The 25,424-nt window shown below is 50.8% G+C and overlaps 1 protein-coding gene across 5 annotated transcripts in view; it reads left to right on the forward strand.

Moving 5' to 3' along the window:
- The window catches only part of SLC5A6 (solute carrier family 5 member 6), a 318,876-nt gene that overhangs the window by 238,951 nt on the left and 54,501 nt on the right, over positions 1–25,424 (forward strand). For all 5 annotated transcript variants that reach the window (XM_085613195.1, XM_085613191.1, XM_085613193.1 and 2 more), the window contains one exon: positions 13,341–13,408. In XM_085613195.1, coding sequence (XP_085469321.1) covers positions 13,341–13,408 — 68 coding nt within the window. The remainder of the gene's footprint in view (positions 1–13,340; positions 13,409–25,424) is intronic.

The raw sequence follows: 25,424 nt of genomic DNA on the forward strand, positions 1-25,424 counted from the left end.
CCTCTTGTGCACTCTCTCCCATTCTCTGTCTGAGAGCGTTCCCTCCAATTCTTCGTCCCATTTTTGCCTCAGTGGTAGGGTCCCATGTGGCAAGTCGTCCCTTAAGGCTCGGTATATGTGGGAGATTAGGCGCCTCCCCCCTGCCATATACAACATTACCTTCAGTATGTTAGTGCTGGGGGGTTCCTTCGGGAACTCTGGCAATATTTCTCGGGTAACCTTAGAGATTTTTCCATGTTGTAAAAATTGTCCCGACCCCAAGTTGAAGAACTCTGACTTTGTCAAGTGTTATGAACCTCCCTTCTGTGTATAGATCTCCTATTGTTTGGCACCCTCCCTCCTTCCACCTGCGCACGGGCATCGAATCCACTATAAGGGGAAATGGTTGCAACGACCAAAGAGGCATATCCGGAGTATATGGAGCGTGTTGATCAACTCTATGAACCACCCGCTCCCATATCCCGGCTACATGCCATACAATGTACAGGAACCTCCAGTCCTCCTCGTCGCTGCAACATTTGTAAGCTTACCTGTCTACGCCTGTTACCCCACAGAAGACCTATGAGGAGTTGGTCTAACGTTCTGAAGTAGCTCTGAGGGATAATATAAAACGAGTGCTGTAGACATTAGGGCACGATCATTTTTAGAAATGCTATTCGACCCATAAGGCAGAGAAAGGTAATTCTCACCTGAACCTTAGCGACCCTCTCAGTCCCACAATTATTCTGCTAATTGTATTGTCCATGGAGGGAGTTTTCGCCAGCCTCACACCCAGGTACTTCGGTCCTTCCTCACCCCAAGGCAAGGCCTCTCTAATGCGGTCAGACTGCAGTCCTTCTGCCAATCTCCCGATGGGGATGAGCTTGGACTTCCCGGGGTCGATTCTGAGTCCCGTGACCTCCCCAACTCTTCGCAGCTCTGCCAGCAGCAGTGGTACCGAGTCTGTTGGCCGACGTAAGTAGACCGGGATATCGTCGGCATATAAAGATACCACATGGGTGGTCTCTCCCACCTTGATCCACCACTGTCCTAGCCTACTCCCCAATGCTGCTGACAGTGGTTCTATCCCTAGTGCGAAAAGAAGCGAGGAGAGTGGGCATCCCTGTCGTGTGCCTCGTTGTAGTTTACATTTTTTGGATACCAGGTTCCCTATTCTAATTGTTGCATGGAAGAGGTGTACATCAGCCTAACCCACTTAAGAAATTCCTCCCCTACCCCCACCTTCCGTTAGACCAGCCATAAATAGTGCCACTCCACTGAGTCAAATGCCTGTCCTATATTTAGCAGTGCCATGGCATAATCGCCTGACATCAGGCATGGAGCGTGCCAAATATGCACCGCCCTCCTAAGGTTGTGGGCGGTACTCCATTTAGGAATAAATCCCGCCTGGTCTGGGTGAATAACCCGGGGAATACCACAGAGAAGCCATGCCACCATATCGCTGCTAAGGATCTTTTCATCTATATTTAATAAAGATATCGGTCTATAGGAGCCGGCGAGCAAAGGATCCTTGTCCGCTTTAGTTATCATTGTGATTAATGCTTCTCTCATGGTAGGCAGAAGATCGCACCATTCTACTGCCTCGTTGTACACCTCCACTAAGTGATCTGCTAACTGGGAGGCATATCTTTGATAGAATTCTGCCAGTAGGTCGTCGCCCCCGGGCTTTTCACAGTATTCAATCATTGAATGGCCAACAGAACCTCCTCCTTTCTGATGGGGGTGTTTAGCTCCTTCGACATCTCTTCCTCAAATCGAGGGATCGCAATCGAGTCCAGAAATGCTTGGATTCTCTCTAGTGGCACGGAAGTTGCCGAGCATAGACTCGCTCAGGGTGCTCAGCCTGGGCCTCTACCATTGTGGTTTGTGAAAAAAACATGTTGTGGTTCTGAAGCTGTTCCATCGGGCTAACCTAATTCTCTTGTTTAATTGAGGCAATAGAGCTCCTGTTCTATCTCCCTCCCTATGCAATCTCTGCCTGTATGTGGTGTGTATGTGTTTTTGTAGTCGCTGCACGGCTGTCAACATGCTGTCCGCCACTCCTCCAACCTATGGGGGCCCCCCGGGAGGGCACCCTCTAGATCCCCCACCCCGGCCTCTTGTTTGGCTATGTCCGATTCCAACTGTTGATATACCCCTTATGATGTTTTGATACATTTCCCTCTTATGACCACTTTCATGGCTTCCCACTCCAGAGCGCGTGTCGAGGCCGCTCCCCCAATTCATCTCAAAATATCGTTTGAGAGCTGTTAGCACAGCCAACGCAAAAGGGGGATCCGTTAGTGCCTCCATCTGGAGTGTCCACAGTGCGAGCTCTCGTCCCACTCTAATTTAACAGTACAGGTGAGTCATCAGACATGTAGCTCAGTAAATGCACTACTCTGCTCATCCTAGGTTCTAGAACTACGGAGGGAAACCAGTAGTTTAACCTGCTAAAAGTTCCAGACGTGGGTGAATAATAGGAGAATTGTCGAGCTGTTTGAATCCGTCAATGCCATACGTCCACCAGTTGTAAACCCTCCATAGTGTCCCGTAGCGTCTCCATCATCCTAGGCTTAGTACAAAGTTTTTGAGGCTCGCGGTCCATGTTCCCATCCAGGACGCAGTTAACGTCCCCTGCCATCAGTACAGACGCTCCCAGGTAGGGGGCAACTGCCCTCATCAAATCAGGGAAAAGGTTTGGCTATTCTCATTGGGGGCATATGCGCTAATAATACACATCTCCTTACCATCTAGTTTACCTCACAAAATAACGTACCTCCCCTCCGGGTCTACCAAGTGGTGATTGTTAAAATGGTGTCCCGGGGCCTCCTGTATAAGGACCCCTGTGGCGAACCTAGAGTATGAGGTAGCATTTATCTGTCCCCTCTAACTTTTTTTCAAGCAGGGTAGCGAGTCACCCCATATGTGTTTCCTGCGAGCAGGCTATGGCTACCTTCTAACGTTTTAAGTAGTCAAAGACTCATATGTGCTTATCTACGTTGGCAATCCACTGACATTCCATTTGATTAGTTTTTCCATGGGGCCTCCATATTTGGTGTCTTCCTATTCCTCCCCTGTTTTGCAGCCATACAGTATCATGGTGTGCACTCCACATAAGATATCCTCATGCCCTGTCGCCTTCATGGGTTCCCTGAACAGCCGGGACATTAGAACCCAACCAAACCCCAACCATTGCAAACTTCCCCCTCCCCTTGGGCAGAAATGCACCTGCCCCCAGACGCAAAAGAGTGTTTGCCGCCCCAATCCCCCCCACCTCACCCCCCGACAACAAGGAAAAACAATACAATTATAGTATACCATCCTTAACTTAAGTTTCAAAGCAGCTATGCTTTCTGCAGTATGCATGTATAACATTTCAACAGTTTCTACAGTGCTAGTGGTAAACTCTCCAATGGGTTGTGAGGGCATAACTCCAGCCCCCTACTAAGTCGTCCACCATTTGTGGGGTTAGGCTTCCCGCCAACTATCAATGCATTAAATCCAGATTATGCAAACACTATGCCAATAACCTTCTAATTATGCAAATCCCCTTTTCATGTTATCAGAAACAAAGGCTCAGTAATTCCCTGCATTGCGCAGTCATATACTTATCAAGTCCAGTTCGTCGTTCAGTGTCTAGGTTGAATAGATGATGCTGTCCTTTCTACTCTTCTTCTACACCAGGATTCATATATAGCTGTGGTGTTGGGAATTAGGCTCCTGTGTCCGAGAATTGCAGTGTTCCGTCCCTACATACTCTCACCCTTCTGGGACTATGTGATCAGTCGCCTGATTGCTTTACATTCTGTGTCCCTTTATCCCTTGAGAGATGTCGGGAGTCGCCCGCCCGGGAGTAATTCGCCGAGAGGGCCGCCCTTTCTCTGGATGTCCCTTAGAGACTAGCCAATCACTATCCTCAGCTGCCGAAATAAATAACAGCACTTTTCCATAGCTCTCGACTCTAAGTTTGGCAGGGAATAGGAGACTGTATTTAAAGTGTTACTCCCCAGGGCGTTTTTTAACCATCATAAAGGGTTTTGTTGCTCCTGCACCCGTTGTATGTAATCTGGGTATACGGAGATGGGTTGTCCTTCATACATCCATGGGCCACGAGTGCGGGCCAATTGCATCCTGATCCCCGAAGTTAAAAGTCTCGCAATCATGGCCCTGGGTGGTGCACCAGGCTTGGGCGGAGGCACAAGCACTCTGTGCCCTTTCCACATTGAAGAATTTGCAAGGTTTTTGGGGGGCCATTGCGGCAACAATCTAGTCCTCCATAAAAAGTTTGACTGATGGGCCCCTCCGCCTTTTCGGGAAATCCTATAAACGGTAGGTTATTCCATCTGAATCTCCCTTCGGAGTCCTCTGTGCGTTCGTCAAAACGGACCACTTTCTTTTGAAGATCCCCCACTGTGTTCCTTAAGTATTTACCTCCTTCTGCAGGGTTTGCACCTCCTGCTCATTAGTAGTGACTCTATTGGTGACCTTCCGAAGATCACAACAGAGCTGGTTGACCTTTATGGGGACTGTATCTATTTTATGGACCATTTAGTCCCGCTTTGAATGTATGGCCTCCAATACGTCTGCTATTGAGGGGGTCTGGTTCTCCAGTTCCTGCATACTTCCTTGCGTAGCCGTGGAAACTTTCTTCTGCTTTCCCTGAGCTATCGATAATGGTTGCACGTAAATGGTTGCACGTACTTTGAAATTTTAATAGCTTGAATTGCACGAGGTCCTTTTTCTTTGACCATAGCGACGTTTCTTAGCATTGAGTACAGTACGTGCTCTGCAACCGGTTCACTCCACCTGCCTTGTGCCGGGACCCTCACTAGCTCAGTCAAGTAACTCCGGGCACCCCCTCGGACTCTCAGATATCACTTCTAGTGCGTCTACCGTGTAGGTTCCACTCCCATTAGTGCTGCACTCCACCACACTGTGGTGTCTGCACAAAGGGGTCCGTTATATCCACCGTTTCGTGTCTGCATCTGTCAGGTCCCACCCTGGTTGATCACCGCAAGGTGTGGTCGCCTTCTGTATCTCCAGTGCCTGTCCCTGGCCTGGGCCTCTATGCCCAGTAAAGTTCCACGTGTCCCAGGCCAGGCCAGCGGGTTGTGATCTTTGTTCACCCTGCTTTCCTCTGTTGCACCCTGCTCTTTATTCAAGGGAGTATGGGCACGTCTCAGCGGAGCCCCCAGGGAATCAAGGGGCCCACTTTCTTCCCCCTTCTCTTCGTGTCTATATCGGCACTGTGCACTGCTGCTCCACCCTGTGCCTCAGGAGACCGCAACCATCCCGCCAGTCCCGGGCTGCTCAAGCATCTTGCCTCAGGTCCACTTTACAGTGGGGAATGGCTGGGTCTGTCGCCACGCTCCTCGGGAGACAATCGCCGCTGTGGCCACCCGCCCCCTCCTACCGATATTTTGGGAAGTCGTCCTTCTCAGGGCAGGTCCCCGTGGGTATCCGGTCCAGTTCCAGGTCTTTGGGGGAGCCCTCCAGCATGTATCTGAGAGGGGTTATCAGCCCGGGCCCCAGTGGCGTCCCCATATCGGGCATACCTCCCGACTCCTCTCTGCACCTCTTACTTGTAAGGAGAACTGCTGTTCTGGCTCTTTCCGAGGGCTTTCCCGCTCAGGCCATCAGTGTCCCGGGGTCTTCCGGCATCCTCCTCCCCGTCCCAACATACAAGATGGCGTCTAGCCCCGACCCAAATCCCCGTTTCTGAACCACGCCACTCGCACTAGTCTGTAAAGCGGCAGGTGAGTGCTGAAAATAGTTATTTTTGCCTCTGCCTGCAGCCTAGCAGGGAAATGAACGTTTATATTCCACAGGGTTCTGACGGATTCATGAATGGCTGACGGGAGAGCCGGGAGAAACCTCTACTCGGCTATGTCGCCAAGCCACGGCCCCCCATGGTACATTAACTTAGAAACGGCATTTAAAATATTTTATAATTAAGTACTCATTTTCTTAACGTTCGATTATATTTATTTATATTTTAAATTAATTTAACATTATTTCCTATGGGATTTTATTTTAAATCCCTAATGCCATTATTTTCTATGGGAGGTATTGCACTACCAGTGGTTGACAATTTATGGTGCTGGACATATTCAATTTACTACTGTTTTGAGTCCCGTCTTAGTATAGTAACAACTTTAGAAGTGATGTCTGTGAATAGCAATCGTCCTGCTCTTCTGTGTGGGGGCGGAGGTGGCAAGGTGCTCCCCAAACTCCTCCCAAATGCTCCTTAAGCCCTCCTTACTCTTACTTAAGCCCTTTCCATTTAGTAGTTGGTATTCTCCTTTTTCCAGCCACTCCCCCTGTCCCTCCCACATTGTTGGGATCTGGAATGTTGTGTGTGGGGCTCGAGGGGAGTTCCCTGCGTGGAACATGAAATCAGTTGCTGCCGGGAGTTGGAGTGCGTCGGACGTAATAAAGATAACGGCAACTTACCTGGTGTTGTGCTTTTTTTCAATGGCAATGGGTTGTCCATTGTGTCCAGCATTCTCTTCAGAACGACTGTTTGGTACTGCGCCCCCGGGATCGCCCCGAAGGAAATGTCTCTCAGTTGGAGTTTGTCTCGTGGTCTACTTCTGCGCAGGTGATAAGTCAATAGCGAGAATTGTCTTGCAGACTGAAGTTCTGGATATGTGGATACTTCTGCTGTGAAATTATTTTTGGGCCAAGCAGGAGTTTCTTGTGACGTCATGTGAAGAGTGATCCTCGTTGTCCGCTGTCATTGATGTGTATGGCGCGGAGGCCTGAGCTGCGCTGAGGAAGAGAGAGGCTGACATAACGTTACACTACTTTGTTTTGGTCATAACTTCAGTGTTCACAGCCACTTGGTGACAGTATTGCGCACCCCTTAGGCTGACCACGATTTCTTCACGAGTGATCACCTGATGACAGCGTCGCGCACTCGGTGATGCGCACACCTTTGGCTGGTAACTTTTTTATTTCAAATGCTTTCTGATTTAGTAATGTTAGGTGCATACGTTGATACACACACCTGGTCATATAAGTGTAAGTTATAACATCTCGTGTGTGCACATGGTGACACTCATCCTGTCTTTCTTGACGCTTTAGAGTGCAAGGGAAAATTAGCTGCATTGGGTCAATTTGTAACAATAATTTTCCTTTCCAAGTCACATTTGTGTTGGTATTAGTCGGCAACTCGCCCACGTATGGCCACTCAATGGATCGTGTGTTGGTACGACCACCTTTCTTGCAATCAGCTGGGACTCCTCCATCGCATTGGCAACATTGGAAGGACACGTTTGCTGCCTATTTAGATGCCATTGATAGTGATACTTTTACTTCCAAGAAGAAAAAAGCTTTGTTAATATATAATTAAGGTTCCGAAGGAAGAAACATTTTACAAACATTACCCCTAGAGCTTGAGACCACCCATGTGAATGGTAGATACAATGGTGATTCACTGATAGTTGATGACTATGATCCATTATTAAAACGTTGGAGAAGAGATTCAATCCCAAAAGGAATGTAGTGCTTGAGCGCCGCAAGTTTTTGCAATGTGCTCAAATCCCTGGTGAATCCATAGATGATTTTGTGGCCACACTCAGAACTCTAGTTGCCACCTGCAACTACAGAGAATTCAGGATGAAATCATTCTGAATCAATTAATTGAGAGAACATGCAACAGGAAAATCCAAGAAAAACCATTATCTTTGAGAATCCGGATTTGAAAACTGCCCTCACTTTAGCTAGAAGCATTGAACTCTCTCAGTTCTGTGCGAAAGAAGTGAGTGGAACTGTACAGTCCGGGGATGTTAAGCTGAGCAATGCAAAGCATAATGCTAAACCCACGAGGGGGGTCTAATGCAAAATCTGTGCAAAACCCTGTGACAAATTCATCCAAAACTGAGAAAGGAAAACGTTCATGTTTCCGTTGTGGGAGCAAATCGCATTTGAGAAATGCAAAATGTTTTGCCTTGACTCAAACATGCTTCAAGTGTAGCAAGAAAGGGCATTTTGCTCGCATGTGCAAAGATGTTGCAGTGCAAAAAGCTTCTGCGCAAACCGTTAAGACCATTGAGGAAGATTTTGTTGACTCGGATGATGAAAACCATGTGTTTTTGATGCTATAGTCTTTGTCTTCACAGGCTGAAGGAGTAGTTGAAATAGCATCCATGGCAGTGTTGTGCAGGAGGAAATCTCCTGCTTGCATGGTCGGCGTGAATGGTAAGAAGGTTACTTTCTTAGCTGATTCTGTTCACGCTCATCGATGCTAAGGATTTTGAAGGATTAGATAGCGTTCAATTGCATCAGTCCAATATCAGAATCTTTGCTTATGGTGGCAAGAAAGTGGAAGTTCTTGGGAGATTCTTGGCTAACCTAGTGTTTGGTGAAGATCTTGATACCGAAACCGTGTATATTGTGAAAGATGGTGAAAATTTGTTTGGGTAGGAAGAGCAAAGGGAGCTCAGAATTATTTTGGATCCCAACCATCCTGACATGGTTTTATCAAGAAGGGAGGCAAAGCAATTGTATTCCACATCCCCATCAATTCCACCTGATGATGGTGTGGTTGGACATTTGACGAGAAATGAATGGATCCAGAATCATCCCGAGGTGTTTAGCTGGGAACTAGGGAAACTGAAAGGATTTCAACATCACAATATTCTCGAGGAGGGAGCAAAGACAGTGGCCCACAGAGTGCACAGGGTAACATTGAGACTGCGAAATGAACTTAAGTTTGAGTTGGGACGATTGTCTACCATGTATGTAATTGAGCCCATTGAGGTGTCTGAATGGTTGACTCCCATTGTTTTGACACGTAAAGCTGACAAATCCTTGAGGATGTGCATGGACTTGAGTGATCTCAATTCTAACATTTGGGTCGATCGACAACCTCTGCCTAACATTAATGAGATGTTGTTGACCTTGGAGGGTGCTACATTTTTCAGTTCTCTAGACATTTCCTCAGCCTATCATCAAGTCGAGTTGTGTAAAGATTTTAGGCACCTCATGTCTTTTGTAACACATGAAGGGGCCTATCGCTACATACGAATGCTGTTCGGTCTGGCATCGGCTTCTGCAGTGTTCCAGCGTTTGATGGGTAACTTATTTAAGAACATTGTGGGAGTCGTGTATTTCCAGGACGACATTCTTATACATGGAAAAACTGAATCTGAGCATGACGACAGGGTCAGACAGGTGTTAGAAATTGTAAAGTCAAGTGGGATGACTCTGAGGAAGGATAAGTGTAAGTTCCTGCAAGAGGGGGTGGATTACCTTGCTCACCACATCTCTGGCAAGGGGGTGGAACACAAATTGAAAATTTTAGAAGCCATCGAAAGTGCACCTACACCTTTGAACAAAGACTAGGTCCGCTCCTTTCTGGGGTTAGTGGAATACTATGCCAAGTTTGTGAGCAATGTTTCAGATAAAACCGCTTGTCTGTGGAAGCTCTTAAAAAGAAATGTCAAGTATGAATGGAATGAAGAATGTAGCAATAATTTTGAGCTCATAAAAGAAGAGATTGTTCTGACTTGTCCGCCCAAATTATTCAACGTCAATGACTGGTGCATTATCTCCACTGATGCTAGTAATGTTGGTTTAAGCGCTGTTCTTATGCAGAAGAGAGGCGACGGACGTGAGGAAGCCATTGCTTTCGCCTCTAGAACATTAAGGGGGGTGGAAAGCACTTATTCCACCTTCGAGAAGGAGGCTCTAGCCTTGTGGTGGGGTGTGCAGCATTTCAGGAATTTTTTGTGGGGAAATGAATTTGTTCTCAGAACAAATCATAAACCTTTAATTAATCGCTTCACCTCAAGAGGGGCATCAGGGTCACTCCGCCCATTGCTAAATGGCAGTACAGACTGCAGGAATTCCATTATCGCCTGGAATATGTGGCAGGGGTGAAAAATCATGTAGTTGACTGCTTATCTAGGCTACCCCTAACTGAAAGTGAGTGCAATGTGATGTCTGACGATCTGGAAATGGTATGTGCGGTAGGTTCCGTGGAGGATTGTCAAGAATTCCTGTCATACAAGGGAAACACGCCCTTATGTAAACAGGAGAGCTGTTACATAACTCAAGGGAAACACGCCCTTATGTAAACAGGAGAGCTGTTACATAACTCAAGGGAAACACGCCCTTATGTAAACAGGAGAGCTGTTACATAACTCAAGGGAAACACGCCCTTATGTAAACAGGAGAGCTGTTACATAACTCAAGGAAAACACGCCCTATAAAGCGAGGAACCGGGAGGTACAAGGCTGTCGGATATTGTGTTTACACCGACGTACCTGCTTCGTGAAGAGCAGTGTTCCGGAGTGGTGCTCCAGTAAGGCAAGAACGGAGGTAGGTCGAGTCGTTACTCCCTGGGCCGTGTCTTGCCCCATCGTCACCTGTGAAGGACCCGGAAGCTCTACCGGTCAACCATTGAGCTTCGCTTTTTGACTCGGCTGAGTCCAAGCGCAGTGGCGCTTTTGCTGGTTGGAGTCGTAACTCCCAGCCCGACCAGAGACACAGGGACTGCCAGCTGTAACGCACACCAGGAGGTGTTTGCCGCGTTACAGACTCGGAAGTCCACAGGATCGATCGATCGAGCGGCTGCTCTCGGTTCAGTCTTCTTGCTTGTGATTGGGGTATCGGTGACGCATCACCAGGAGGTGACTCCGCGTCCCGGTGCAGTCTGAGGAAGAGGTTGAGCGGCTGCTCCCTTCAGGTAGAGACCCCGGCTGGGTGTTTCCCTGACTCCTCGATTCTCCCCAACACTCTTCGTGCCCCTCACAGCCTACCGATTGGCATTGTCGGCCATTTCATTTCTGCCCTCTGTTGGCATACGCCGGGATCGGCGTATATGCAGAGGACGGTTAGGACCATCCGTGCTGTGGGCTGGTAACGTACTTAGCCTGGAGGATTCCAGTGACTATAACTTTTGTTTGTTCTTTGTATTTTATTTGCCTTCATTAAAAGAACTAACCCTTCACAAGTGGTTGCGTCCTCATTGTCGTGTCTGTTAAACGATCCTGAGACGTTCAGGGCGTTACAAGGATACTGTAAAAGGAGCCCTTTCGGAGCAAGAATGGTTACAGGCTACGTCCAATGGTGATGAGCTCAAAATGGTTGGGAACTTTGTAGCCATAGGGGTGGCCCAACAACAAAGACTTGTCCTCAGAGTTGATTCCATATATAAGAGCTGGAGAGGAGTTGTCCATGGTTGGTGGGATTATACGCAGAGGAGGTTTGTTAGTGGTCCGGTGTGCATGTGGATAAAAATCTTGGATTCAACCCATGAGGGGCATCTTGGAATTCGGGCCATGAAACACAAGGTTAGGAAAGATTTCTGGTGGCCTGGTTTAGACAGGGCTGTCAAACACTATGTTCATGACTGTTGTATATGTGTTCTGAGTCACAAGTCGCATGTAAGCTATCCCTCTCCCATTGATCCTGTTGTTGTGAAGAACTCGCCCTGGTGCAAACTTGCTTTTGATGTGGCTGGACATTTTGGTGTCATTGGGTGCCCACCAAAGTATGCATTGGTCTTAGTTGATTATATTTATATGTCAAAATGGCCGGAAGTGAAATTTGTGGATAGCGTTAATTCATCAACTATAATTACTTTTTTTTCATGAAGTGTTTCTTTGAGAGGGGTTTCCTGTGGAACTTGTGCCCGACAATGGTACACAGTTGGTGTCCACAGAAATGCAGATCTTCCTCAAGGAAAACGGCGTCAAACACATTCTCACCTCCCTTCATCACTCTCGCAGCAATGGCCTAGTGGAACGTATGAACCGTGTAATCAAGGAACACTTCCAGCTTGCTTTGGTTAATGGGTTACCGTGAAGGGTGGCCATAATCGACATGTTGTGGGCAGTTAGGACTACCCCACATGTAAGTACAGGCATGGCTCCATTTACATTGCTCAGGGGAAGGGTTGCGGGCTCCAAGTTGAACAAGGATTGGATGTCTAGAAAAGGTGTCGATCAGGAGAGGTTGAATAAACTAGTTGATGTTAGAGCAGCAGTACCGGTGAAGTACAGCACAGAGTTCGTCCTGTTGGTGTTGGTGACTAGGTAAGTGTCAAGAGGCCTGGTTTTGTCGGCAAGTGAGGGTGAGAGAAATGAAGATCGCGTAGTGGTGTTGGAGAATTGGAAAACGTGGAACAAGTGTGCTATCTGTGTGGTGCTTGGATCTAAAGCAGGTTACGTGAATGGAAAATGGGTGTTCACCCGGATTGCATTTGTGGAGGGAGGTTTTCTTCCAGAGTGAGGGTTGCTCCGACCAGATTTCATGATTGTCCTGCATTAGATCCAATTACTCTTTTTTTTTTTTCCATCTGGGGTCACAACCCAAAATCCATCTCCTTTTATTGTACCTGTATTCTCTGTTATTATAGTTTCTCAATTGTTGTTGCTTTGGGTGGAAGGGGGGTGTGGGGATACTATAGAGTAGTATGCCTTTTAAGCTAGTAAGGTTATTTTTTCTGCTGGAAGTCATGGTTTTTGTCCATTCTCATTTTCTTAATCTGTATTCTGTTTTCGTTGTCATTTCCTTTTCTGTTGCTTTGTGAAGGAAGGGGGGTGTGATGGGATCTGTAATGTTGTGTGTGGGGCTCAAGGGAAGTTCCCTGAGTAGAACATGGAATGTGGGGGATCAGCAGTTGCTGCCGGGAGCTGGAGTGCGTCGGACGGAATAAAGATAACGGCAACTTACCTAGTGTTGTGCTTTTTTTCACACATTTACTACTAATGAGTTAACTTACATGTGTGAGAATCTCCTATAGAGAAAAAATAGGAGAGGGTGGGTTGGAGATTTACACTTAGGGGTTTGTGAATAGCATTGTGTTGTACCTTAGTGGTACTATTGTAGTACTACTAAACGTACTACAAAATGGAGTTTGTGAATGGGCACCTAGGCGAGTCCCATGCAGTAATGTGCTGCAATGAGTGTGTAAGATAACAAACACTCTGAACCTGAACAGAATGAATTCTGTTATGCGTCAATGACATTGAGTGCTATAGAAAATACATACAGTGAAAAGGCAACAATCCACCCTGTAGCACGATGGATGCTGGAAGCTCAACCAGTCGCAAAACCAACAATTCACCCGCTGTAGGCCACATTGGCTTCATTAACCTTTTAGCATAGACCCACAAATCGTAGTGCCTTACCGATAAATGAAGTTTGTCCTGAAAAACCACTTATTTGTCAATTCTAAATTACTCTTCTTGTGTAGTGGAAACATAGAACGTGAAGTATATTTTTCGTTTGTAAATTCTTGTGTGTGTTATGTTTTTGACAATATGACTGGATACCAGTCCTGCACTTGAGCCACACTCCTGCTCTACCCAAAGCCTTTAAGGGTCTCTTCATTTCTTCCTCCCCAGCTCTCGGGTATGGCTTGCTGTGCATTGCTATGGCCTACATCTCCTCCTTCATGGGCTCAGTGCTGCAGGTAAGAAGGCTCCTCTATTTAACTTTACCATTGCATCTCACGCGGTGGGGGATTTTTTACACAACACTGTCTGCCCCAATCCAGTGTAGATCAGGGGCTGCATTATGTCTTGTGGCATCATAGTCATGTTTTAAAACCTCACATTTGCCCTGAGTCTCATCCTGAGAGAACTCAAGGTTTTAATTATGACTTCACTGGGAACTTCCAGATTTACTGTAATGAAGACCCTCGTGTCCAGTTCACAGTAGATTTTGCTTCTGATGCTTTGTAAGGCAGTGACTGTTACCTTCAATTAGGGGTTTTGAAGTGCACTACTCACCCGTAAGGGTCTCAAGGTGCTGGGGGTGGGTGCGAGCAGCTCCGTAGATCATTCGAAAAGCCAGGTCTTGAGGTCCTTTCTGAATTGGTGCAGTGTCGGGCTTCGTTGCATGCAGAGGCGGTGTTCATTCCAGGTCATGGACGCCAGGTAGGCAAAGGATCTGCCACCTGCTCTGGCCCTGTGGATGCGGGGTACCGTGGCTAGGGCTAGGTCGGCAGAGCGGAGGTGTCTCTCTGGGGTGTGGAAGGAGATTCGGTCTTTGAGGTATTGGGGTCAGGTGCTGTGGAGGGCTTTGTAGGCATGTGTGAGCAGTTTAAAGGTTATTCTTTTTTTGATAGGAAAGTGAAGTTTTTCGGAGGTGTTGGGTGATGTGGTCATGTCGTGGGACGTCGAGGATAAGTCTGACTGCGGCGTTCTGGACGGTCTGGAGTTTGCGGAGAAGTTTTTTGTTGATTCCGGCATAGAGGGTGTTTCCGTAGTGCAGTCTGCTAGTGATGAGTGAGTTGGTGACGGTCTTTCTAGCGTCGAGGGGAATCCATTTGAAGGTTTTGTGAAGAATGCGGAGGGTGTTGAAGCAAGTGGAGGACACACTGTTGATCTGGTGGTTCATGGTGAGTGAAGTCGGGTATGATGCGTGCGTGGTCCGTTTGGGTGGGTTTCCAAGGGCAGAGGGTCACCAGGTGTTGTCCCATGCGAAGGGGATGGAGACGAGGATGAGGACTTCTGTTTTCACCGATTTGAGCTTCAGGCAGCTGCTGCTCTTCCAGGTTGCGACATTTTTCATCCCTTCTTTGAAACTGGGACTGGTTACTTTGTGAAGGAGAGGATGAGCTGGATATCGTTGGCGTATGAGACTACATTGTCCGTGTTTGCTGACAATGGTTGCAAGGGAGGCCAAGTAGACTTTGAAGAGCGTGGGGCTGAGGGAGGATCCCTGGGGTAGTCCACATCTGATTTCGGTTGGTTTGCAGAGGAAGGGTGGGAGTCTTATTCTTTTATTCTTTGTGTTCTGCCTGAGAGGAAAGATCGAATCCAGTCTAGAGCTGTTCCCTGGATGCCAGCGTCGTGGAGTCTGGTGGCTAGTGTGCGGTGGGAAACTGTGTCGAAAGCTGCTTAAAGGTCCAAGAGGATGAGTGGTGCTGTGTAACCTTGGACGAGGTGGGCCTGGATGTCGTCGGTGTCGGCTATGAGAGGGGTCTCGGTGCTGTGGTTACTGTGGAAACCAGATTGAGAGGTGTCTAGGACGTTGTTGGTTTCTGTGAAGTGTGCTAGCTGGGTATTGACAGCTTTCTCTGTGACTTTGGCGGCAAAAGGGAGTAGTGAAATGGGCCTGAAATTCTTGAGATCCGTATGGTCTGCGGAGGGCTTCTTATGGAGGGGTTTGACTTCGGCGTGTTTCCAGTCGTCTGGGAATGTGGCGGTCTCGAAGGAGCAGTTGATAATTTGGCATAGTTTTGGTGCGATGGGCCCTGTGAAAGATGTGTGGTGGGCATGGGTCAGTAGGTGCCCAGGAGTGGATGCTTATCATGGTCTTAGCGGTGTCTTCTGTTGTCAGAGGGGTCCAGGTTAGGAGGGTCTGTTGGATGGCGTAGCTGGGGGGGCGGAGGGGGGAGGTTTGAGGCGGTGATGTGGTCCTCAAGGTTCTCATAGAGCCTCCTCATCTTGAGGTGGAAGAAGGAGCTGAGTCTGTTGCAGAGGTCTTGGGAGGGAGGGAGGTTGGTAGTTTCACTATCTGAAAGAAACACGTTAGTTAGATTCCTCACCTTAGAATATCCCCAGGCGTCAGACTGGATCCGGAAGATTTTTCGTCAGCAATACCCCTTGCGCGTCGCTAGGCGTCGTCTGCGGCTCCGCGTCCGTCGTCGGCGTCGTGCGCCGGAATGACGTCGTCGGAGTACTTAGACGCCGCCCTCGCGCGCTGACGTCAGTTCTTGTTCTTCTTTTTTCCACGCCAGTAAGCGCAGATCCGGGAGAGCTACCCCTTTAGTCACTTTTTGACTAACTTTTTTCGATCCTTTTTGATCTTGTCTCGACTCCGGTAGGATGCCTGGTTTTAAAGCCTGTGCTGACTGCAACCGCTTGATGTTGGTTACGGACCATCACCGCCGGTGCCTTTACTGCTTGGGCCTCGACCACGACGCGGAGTCGTGTTCGGACTGCAAGGCCCTGACCTCGAAGGCTAGATGGGAGCGGTCCCGTAAGCTTCTCGAGCTTCGCCACTCGGCTCCGCGCCCCTCTCGATCCCGGTCCAGGAGGAGGTCCAAGGATCGGTCGCAGAGCCGCAGCCGACGTCATCATCGATCGTCTGGCTCCAAGTCTTCGGGTAAGTCGAAGCACTCCAAGAAGTCCAAGAGGCGACACCGCTCTTCGGACTCCCCTCGCCGGTCGCGCGACTCGGCCGAGGGTCAGGGTGGTTCCACCCCCGCAGCTCCAGCGGAGCCGCAGGCGCCGCGCAAGTCCCCATACCCACCGGTCCCTGGAACTGACGCGACGCCGGCGGAAGTCAGTGCCTTCCTCTCGGCCATGAGGAACCTGGCTCCGCCGTCGACGCCCGCTGGCGCGCCTTCGGGCCCCGCGGACCCGACTGGGCAACCTTGCCTGCCGGAGGCTCCGGCCCCGGCGCCGTCGACGGCTCAGGCCTCGACGCCGCAAGTGCCCGAGGGACCCGTTCCCGAGTCCCCGCCGACGCCGGTCGACCTAGTCACGCCTCCTCCGCCGGCGTCGACACCGGTACCACCTCCGACGCCGGCTCCGCTCGGCGTCGAGCCCCAGTTCAGCCTCGCTCCGGGCCCGGCGCCGTTACGGCGTCGATGGACGCCGCGTTCGGCACCGCTGGAGACACATTATGTCTATCGCCCGGCTCCGATCCTTCCTCCTGCATACCAGGAATTGGATGATGGGGCGAATGGGAGGGATCCGAGGATCCTCTGGCCGTTCAGGCTCAACTGTCACAGGACTGGGCAGATGAACTGGGGGAGACCAGTGGTCTGGATACCTCTCCAGACACTGGATTCATCTCTCCTCCGACTGTGGCTTCGGAGGAGGGTGCTGCTTTCTCTGTGGTGCTGCGCAAGGCGGCCGCAGCCCTTGGGCTCGAGCTACCTGCCGTGGCTGTGAGGACTAACGTCCTCACTGAGGTGCTTCAGTCTGCAGCAAGCTCCACTGAGCCTCTGCTGCAATTCAATGAGGCCCTCATTGACGTTCTGCAGGGCACCTGGTCCAAGCCCTCCACAGTTCCTCCTGTGGACAGGAACGTTGCCAGGCGCCATCGCCCTGCTCCGGGCGACCCCAGTTTTCTGTCCCAACACCCTACCCCCGAGAGCCTGGTTATCCAGGCCTCTACCTCCCAATCCTCCTTCCCGACCGCTCCGCCGGACCGGGATTCCAAGAGACTGGAACAGTTCGGCAAAAAGCTGTTCTCCTCCCTTAGTTTGGGCCTGCGGTCTTTGAACACCGCCTGTCTCTTGGACCGTTATTCCCACTCTCTGTGGGATACGGTGGAGGACGTGCTGCCCCTGTGTCCGGAGGAGGTCCAGACACGACTTACCCAGGCTCTGGCCGATGGGAGGGATGCAGCGCGACATGCTATCCGATGTGGGCTTGACACTACGGACTCGCTGGGTAGGGCGATTTCTACCACAGTGGCGCTTAGACGTCACGCCAGGCTGCGGTCCACGTCCTTTTCGGGCGATGTCCAGAGCACTCTCATGGGCATGCCCTTTGATGGCTTTCGCCTTTTTGGCAAGAAAGCGGACAGTGCACTGAATCGCTTTAAGGACTCCCGGGCTACGGCCAAGTCCTTGGGCCTCTCGGCCCCGCGGTCTCAAACTTCCGCCTTTCGCCCCTTTCGTGGCCAAGGAAGGGGTGCCTCCTCACGTACGCCTAGCCACCAGCCGCAGAACCAACCTGCGCGCGGTCGCGGACGTGGTTTCCTCCGAGGCGGTTCTGGAGGACGACGCGGTCAGCCCACATCCACCCCGGCAGCATCCGCCTCAAAGCCTTCCTAGTCCGAGCTTTCAGGCCCATTCCACGCCAGTGGGCGGCAGAGTTCGCCATCACCTGCTCCACTGGCGGTCCATCACATCGGACAGGTGGGTGCTGCAAATCGTCCGAAGGGGCTACTCCCTCCCCTTCGAGACGACCCCTCCAGCCATGCCACCGCAGCACCACCGTATCTCGGGGGATCATTTGAATCTTCTCCACGAGGAAGTTTAGGCCTTCTTGGCCAAGGGGGCCGTCGAGCGCGTTCCGAGCCCAGAAGTAGGTCGTGGTTGTTATTCCCACTACTTTCTGGTTCCCACGAAGGGCAAAGGGGGCCTACGCCCTATCTTGGACCTCCGTAACGTCAATGCCTTCCTCCGGAAGGAAAGGTTCAAGATGTTAACTTTGGCTCAGGTTCTAGCTGCCCTAGACCCGGGAGACTGGATGGTAGCGTTGGACTTGCAGGACGCATATTTCCACATCCCCGTCCTGCCGGCCCACCGGCGTTACCTGCGGTTCACGGTGGGTCAAGAGCACTTTCAGTTTACCGTGCTCCCCTTCGGCCTCACTAGTGCCCCTCGGGTGTTCACGAAAGTGATGGCGGTGGTCGCAGCTCATCTGCGCAGATCAGGGGTTCCAGTCTTCCCCTATCTCGACGACTGGTTGTTGAAGGCGGGCTCGCCCCAGGCAGTCGTCTCCCACCTACAGACTACGGCGGATCTCCTGCATTTGCTGGGATTTTCCATCAACGTGCCGAAGTCACACCTGAGTCCCTCTCAGAAGCTCCTCTTCATCGGAGCGGTTCTCGATTCGGCGCAGTTCCGGGTCTATCCGCCGGAACAGCGGGTCCGGGATATTCAGGCCCTGATTCCCATCTTTCGGCCTCTATCCTGGGTTTCGGTCAGGCTAGTGTTGCGGCTTCTGGGGCTGATGGCCTCCTGCTTCCTACTAGTGCATCACGCCAGGCGGCGCATGCGGGCTCTGCAGTGGGACCTGAAGTTTCAGTGGGCCCAGCATCACGACAACCTGTCCGACCATGTCTTGATCTCGGAGGGCACTGCACAGCAGTTGCAGTGGTGGCTCACGGACCGCGATTGGGTCAAGGGCAAGAGCCTCTCCCTTCGCCAACCGGAGCATGTCGTAGTGACGGATGCGTCCCTCCTGGGATGGGGTGGCCATATGGGAGAGGCGGAGATCAGAGGCCTCTGGTCTCCGGCGGAGTCTCGTCTCCACATCAACCTGTTGGAGTTGAGAGCGATCCGACTTGCACTGAAAGCCTTCCTTCCCTCTGTCAGGGGAAGTGTCGTGCAGGTGTTCACGGACAACACCACCGCCATGTGGTATTGCAACAAACAGGGTGGGGTGGGGTCGTGGACCCTTTGTCAGGAGGCTCTGCGCCTCTGGACGTGGCTGGAACACCAGGGCGTCACCCTAGTGGTTCAACATCTGGCGGGCTCTCTGAACGCCAGAGTAGATGAACTCAGCCGCCGGTGCATGATGGATCACGAATGGCGTCTGAACTCCGAAGTGGCGCAAGGTCTCTTTCAGCAGTGGGGAGAGCCTTGGTTAGATCTATTCGCCACCGAAGAGAACGCGCAATGTCAGCAGTTCTGCGCGTTGGAATTTCCAAGGCGGCACTCGCTCGGCGACGCTTTTCGTCACGAGTGGAGTTGCGGTCTATTGTATGCCTTTCCGCCTATACCACTTCTGCCCAGAGTGCTGAAGAAGATCAGGCACGACCGGGCCCAAGTCATCTTGGTGGCTCCGGATTGGGCACGAAGGTACTGGTATCCCGAGCTACTCAGTATGTTGACCGATCCTCCGATACGTATGCCCCTTCGGGAGGATCTTCTGTCGCAGCAGCAGGGGACGGTCCTCCACCCGAACCTGTCCAGCCTCCACCTCCATGCGTGGAGATTGAGCGGCGGCAGTTGATGCCATTTGACTTGCCTCCTTAAGTCTGTGATATCATTCTGGCAGCCAGGCGTCCCTCCACAAAGACGGTATACGCCTGCCGGTGGAACAAATTTGTGGCATGGTGCACAGCAAAGGCTGTGGATCCCCTTTCCGCCCCTCTTTCTGAGGTTCTACTGTTTCCTCTTTCTTTGGCCCGGCAGGGCTCTGCACCTGGGCACCCTGAAAGGTTATCTTGCTGCCATCTCTGCCTTCTTGCGGCTTCCTGATCAGCCTTCTCTTTTCAAGTCCCCTGTAGTTACACGCTTTCTAAAAGGCATTACTCACACGTTCCCTCCTGTCCCTTTTGTAATGCCTCAGTGGGACTTGAATCTTGTTCTCACATTTCTAATGTGTGCTCCCTTTGAGCCTCTTCATAATTGTCCTCTTCATCTGCTGACGCTTAAGACTGCTTTTCTGGTAGCCATCACCTCGGCTAGAGGGGTGTGTGAGCTCCAGGCTTTATCTTCAAAGCCTCCCTTTCTCTCTGTTCATCCGGACAAGGTTGTCCTTCGCCCTCGTCCCTCCTTTCTTCCGAAAGTGGTGACTCCATTTCATCTTGGGCAGTCTGTCACCTTGCCCACCTTCTTTCCGCCTCCGCATCCTTCCAAAGAGGAAGAGAGGCTCCACCGTCTGGACCCAAAACGTGCGCTCTCCTTTTATCTGGACCGCACAAAGCAGTTCCGGGTGGACGACCAACTTTTCGTTGGATACGTGGGTGCTAAGAAGGGGAAAGCTGTGCACAAACGGACCATCTCTTGGTGGGTCGTTTTGTGCATCAAAATTTGTTACTCCTTGGCAAAAAAGGACCCTCCTGTTGGGCTGCGCGCCCATTCTACTCGGGCCACGGCGGCTACCACTGCTTTGGGACGGGGTGTCCCTTTGCAGGACATCTGTCAGGCGGCAACGTGGGCTTCGCTACACACGTTTGCCAGGCATTATTGCCTTGACAGCCAAGTCCGGAGGGATGGCTTCTTTGGCCGTTCTGTCCTCCAGGACTTTCTGGTGTGATCTTGGTTCGCAGACACACCACCGGGGATGGTATTGCTTGGGTATCTATTCTAAGGTGAGGAATCTAACTAACGTGTTTCTTTCAGATGAACAAGTTACTTACCTTCGGTAACGATGTATCTGTAAGAAACATTAGTTAGTTAGATTCCTCACCGACCCACCCATCCTCCCCGTTCTGCGAACTGACATCTAGGGTTAAGGTTATCCTTTTCAGGCCCCTAGATTTTATTTTTGGCACCAGTGTCGGTCTTTGCATGGCTCTGCGTTCCTGGCGCGGAAAGCTATGTACAAGAACTGACGTCAGCGCGCGAGGGCGGCGTCTTAAGTACTCCGACGTCATTCCGGCGCACGACGCCGACGACGGACGCGGAGCCGCAGACGGCGCCTAGCGACGCGCAAGGGGTATTGCTGACGAAAAATCTTCCGGATCCAGTCTGACGCCTGGGGATATTCTAAGGTGAGGAATCTAACTAACTAATGTTTCTTACAGATACATCGTTACCGAAGGTAAGTAACTTGTTCGTTGGGTCTAGCAAATTCTTTTATGATGGCGAAAAGTTCCTTGGAGTTGTGGGAGTTGGAGAGGATTCGGTCTTGGATGACGTTTCTCTTCGTTGATTTGATAAGTTGGTGGTGTGCCGTGGTGGCCGCCTTGTAAGCGAAGCGTGCTTCCGGGGTTTTGCTGTTTCTCCACGTTTTCTCCACTCGTCGGCAAGAGCTCTTGGATTCTCGGAGGTCTGTGGTGAACCAGGTGGCTTTTGTGTTGTTCTCTCGAGGTGTTCTGGAGGGGGGCAAGAGTGTTGGCGCAGTTGGCGATCCATTGCTGGAGGTTGCTCACTGCTGTGTTGGCGTCTGTCGTAGTGGGGGGAGGAGTACAACTGAAGGTGGAGGTGAGGAGTTCTTTAGAGACTTTGTTCCAGTTGCTGCATGGGAGGCAGGCGTGCGCTTGTGTGCGGAGGGTTTCGATAAGGAGAAATGGATGCAGTGGTGGTCTGTCCAGAGCGGCTCCGTGGTGTGGCGAATGTTGTTTCCTCCGGCAAAGATGGGGTCAAGTGTGTGTCCTGCTGAGTGGGTGGGGTTGGAGACAAGTTGTTTCAGTCCATGTTGGTGAGGTTCTCCAGGAGGGCGTTGGTGTTGGGATTGTTGATGTTGTTTAGGTGGAAGTTCCGGTCTCTGAGCAGTATGTTGTCCGTGGAGGCAAGGGCGTGGAGAACGATGCAGTTTGCGATGACGTTGGTGAAAGGGGTGCGGGCCCGGGTGATCTGTAGGCAAGTGTTCCGCAGAGCGTTGTTCTAGGGTTTGGCTGGATCGGGAAGTTGATGTGTTCCTTGAGGGGCGAGTCATCGTCCGCACAGGTGGTTGTTAGAGGGAGTTTTTGTGGACGATGACAAGGCCTCCACACAGGTGGTTAGGGCGGTCCTTTTTCAGGATTTTGTATGTGTCGGGGATGGCGGTTGCGATGTTTGGATCTGAGCTGGCATTGGTCCAAGTCTCTGTGACGAAGGTGATGTCGGGCGGGTGAGAGTTGAAGAGGTCCCAGATTTCTAAAGCGTGTCTGTGCAGGGAGCGTACACTGAGTAGGATGCAGCTCTGGGGCTTGTGTACGGTGGTGTCTGGTGGGTTGGTGGTGGGTGAAGGTGCGGCAGGTCTGGAGGTTGGTGAATGTGCGGCGGCAGTGTCGGGAGAAGAACGGGCCTTGGGTGTTGGTCCGCGTCGAGAGCTGGCAGTTGTTGTGTTCAGGGTTGAGTGCCTGGAGGGTGGTGAAGTCGTAGCAGCGGGGGGCCGGGGGACCACGGTCCCTAGTGTTGGTCGCGGTCGAGTCGCGGATGGGCGCAGACATGCTTGCCTTTGGCACGCCTTCGGCATGCCAGCGGCGCGGCCGCCATTAAATAGGCCTCAGGGGGGAGGGTACGCAGTTGGGAGGTGGGAACATGCTAGGGTGGAGGGCTGCAGGGGCAGCAGTGACAGTGAAAAGGCAACGCAAAACAGTAAGGCAAAACAGAAAGAAAGACGGAAAAAGGCAAAAACAGGCAAAAAAACTGAAAAAAGACAGAAAGGGGAAAAATCAGAAAGAGAATGACACACACAGAGTGGACTAGCAGAAGAGCAGGCGCTTCCACTAGACCACCAGGTATGAGGCGCAGGCAGGAGCCTGCGGGTGGAGGAGAGCCCCGAACACCTAGCTGGATCACAAGAAGGCACTAAGGGCAGTGCCTTAATGGCAGAGCTGCGCGAGGGGGGAGCAGTGACTCTGACCAGTAGGTCAGAGATCTTTTTCATTTACAAAATACAAGTCAGATGGAAAAATTACTCCGATAAAAGCTGAGCAATTTGTAAAGGCATTTATGCTTTAAATCTTTTTATTCACAAGCATCTGAGACAGTGAGATGCAGCATTTAAACAATCGTACCCAGCATTCATATACTGTATGCAAGTATCCATTGCAAGTGTTTTCTTACTTAACATGTGGATTTTACCTCTTATCTTTACACAAAAATAAGAAAAAGAAACAAAACGCAGACCTTCCCCCTCCTCTCCCACAATCCCCCCAGTACTCGGTGCAAAGGTGTTTGACCTTGGTATTGTAGGAAGATGTAGCTATGTCTCCCCCACTGTGGTTGTGGTATAAGCTACTCCATTTCAGAAAGCCGAAGAATGCGCAGGTATTTACTATAGGTAAGTTATCTGAATTCAATGGTTAGGAGACTGAGAAATGGGTGCCATGTTTCACAGAACAAAGCCTTAGATGTTTTGAGGGTAGCGGAGATCCTTTTCATCCCTAGTGTTTGTACCATATGCTGTGGAGCCAACCTAGATGTGTAGGAGTAATAGCAGACCCCCAGTGCGTGAGAATGTTCTGGAGCGCTGCCGTGAGTGCTAACCCCATCTGCCCTCCTTTTCAAGATTTAAGTGGGAAGTTCAATGGATTGGGTAAACTCAGGACCGCACAGGCCGGAAACTGGGGATCTGAGTGTCAAAGTGTGTGTCTATTTCATCCTGGATCTGGGTCCAGTATGCCGCAATCTTCGGGCATTCCCAAAGTATGTGTAGAAGCGTGCCTGGCAAACCGCATCCACGCCAAGTCAGTATGTTGCTATTTTAGTGGCTGTCTCAATAGTAGCTGTGTTCTGCACAGTGTTTCGGACTCTATAGTATACCTCCCATACCTCCCCCCAGTCTTTAGGAGATAGCTCCCTTCCGAGTTCCTTTGCCCACCTACGTTGACTGGGTGTAGGCAGTGGGGGCGGGATGGCCCAGTAGGACATAAAGTTCAGAGATCAGCCGGTTAGCTGTAGACTTGGTGACTAGCCATTTCTCATACTTGGTGAGGCGTCTGCTAACAGTGGGGAAATTGGTGGGGTGCAATAGCCAGTGACGCACCTGGAGGTATCGGAGTCTTTCAGCTTCCGGCAGGTTGTACTGTTGACGTATTTGTGTGAAGGTGAGGATCCCCGTCTCATCTAACATGTTGCCTGCGGCACGGCATGGTGTCAGATGCCAGACTGCAAATGCCCCCCCACCCCCTTCCCAAGTAAGCCTGGGGTAAAATCGCCGTTCCTGAATAGCGGTGTAATGGGGGTCGGAACGTAGTGAGCTCCCTTCGGCCCGCCACAGAGTCGCAGACTTTAACGACCGTCTTGGTAATGGGGGAGCCCATGAGGCTCCGCGGCCTGTCTGCTCTTTTAAGAACGGCACCTTCCAGAGGAGAAGCCTTGCAATTGCCCTATCCTAAAATAACCAATGTTTTTCAGACTCCTCCCTATTCAATTCCACTAGGTATCTCATCTGAGCTGCCTGGAAATATCTCTTCAAATCTGGGATGCCCAACCCCCCTTCATCTGGCCCCAGGTAGCTCAAGCTCTTCCTCATGCTAGGTCTTGCCCCATGCCTTACAAACCTATGAAGCTTGTTCTGTAGCGTAGGGAGCACCCCCTGGGAAGGGGAAACCGGAAATGTCTGGAAAAGATATAAAATCTTCGGTAGTATGGCCCTTTTAATGTCTGCAATTCACCCTGAAACAGAGAGGTTATGTTTCTTCCAACTGTGCAGCTTGCCTTTAATTTGCCATAGGAGTGTGTTGTAGTTTGTCGCAGTAGTTTGAGCTGCTGAAGGGGCGAGCTGAATCCCCAAGTATAATAGGGACCCCTACTCCCATCAATAGGGACCCCTGCACCCATCAGCTGTCTTTAGTTAGGACACCCGAGCCTGGGGATGTGAAGGGTTTGAGGCATGAGAATGTGGAGATAACCTCCTCAACCCTGATGGGGGCATCTAGCAAAGTTGCTTGGGCATTGTCTAAACATGGGGTAGTCGTCCCTTTCAAATAAGTGCCTGTGCTGCGCTGCTAACTCTTGACTCTCATATAATTCTGCATAGAAATTCCGAAAACTCATTCTCTTTTTGTTCACCACCCACTATCTCTCCTCCCGCTTGGGACTTCAGGGATTGAACATTTGTGTGCAGCTTATTGGCTAGTAGTCACCCTGAATTGTGTCCCCCCGCTCCCCCTATATAGAAGGAGTGTTTTAGGCATAGGGCCGTGTATTCCACCCTGTCAAGATTTAGCCCTGCTAATTGAGCCCGCACTGTGCATAGTTGGTGCCAGATTCTGGGAGCCCCCATGCATATGCGTATTCGTTCCAGTTCCCTGACTTGGACCGTCAATTGGTCCCGTTTCTCTCCATGTGCTTTGATGTCGGCTGCTATCGCTATTTGTTACACCCCCCCTCCCCCGAACCACAGCCTTCATAG

The sequence above is a fragment of the Triturus cristatus genome, chromosome 6, assembly GCF_964204655.1.
Source record: "Triturus cristatus chromosome 6, aTriCri1.1, whole genome shotgun sequence".
Lineage (NCBI taxonomy): Eukaryota > Metazoa > Chordata > Amphibia > Caudata > Salamandridae > Triturus > Triturus cristatus.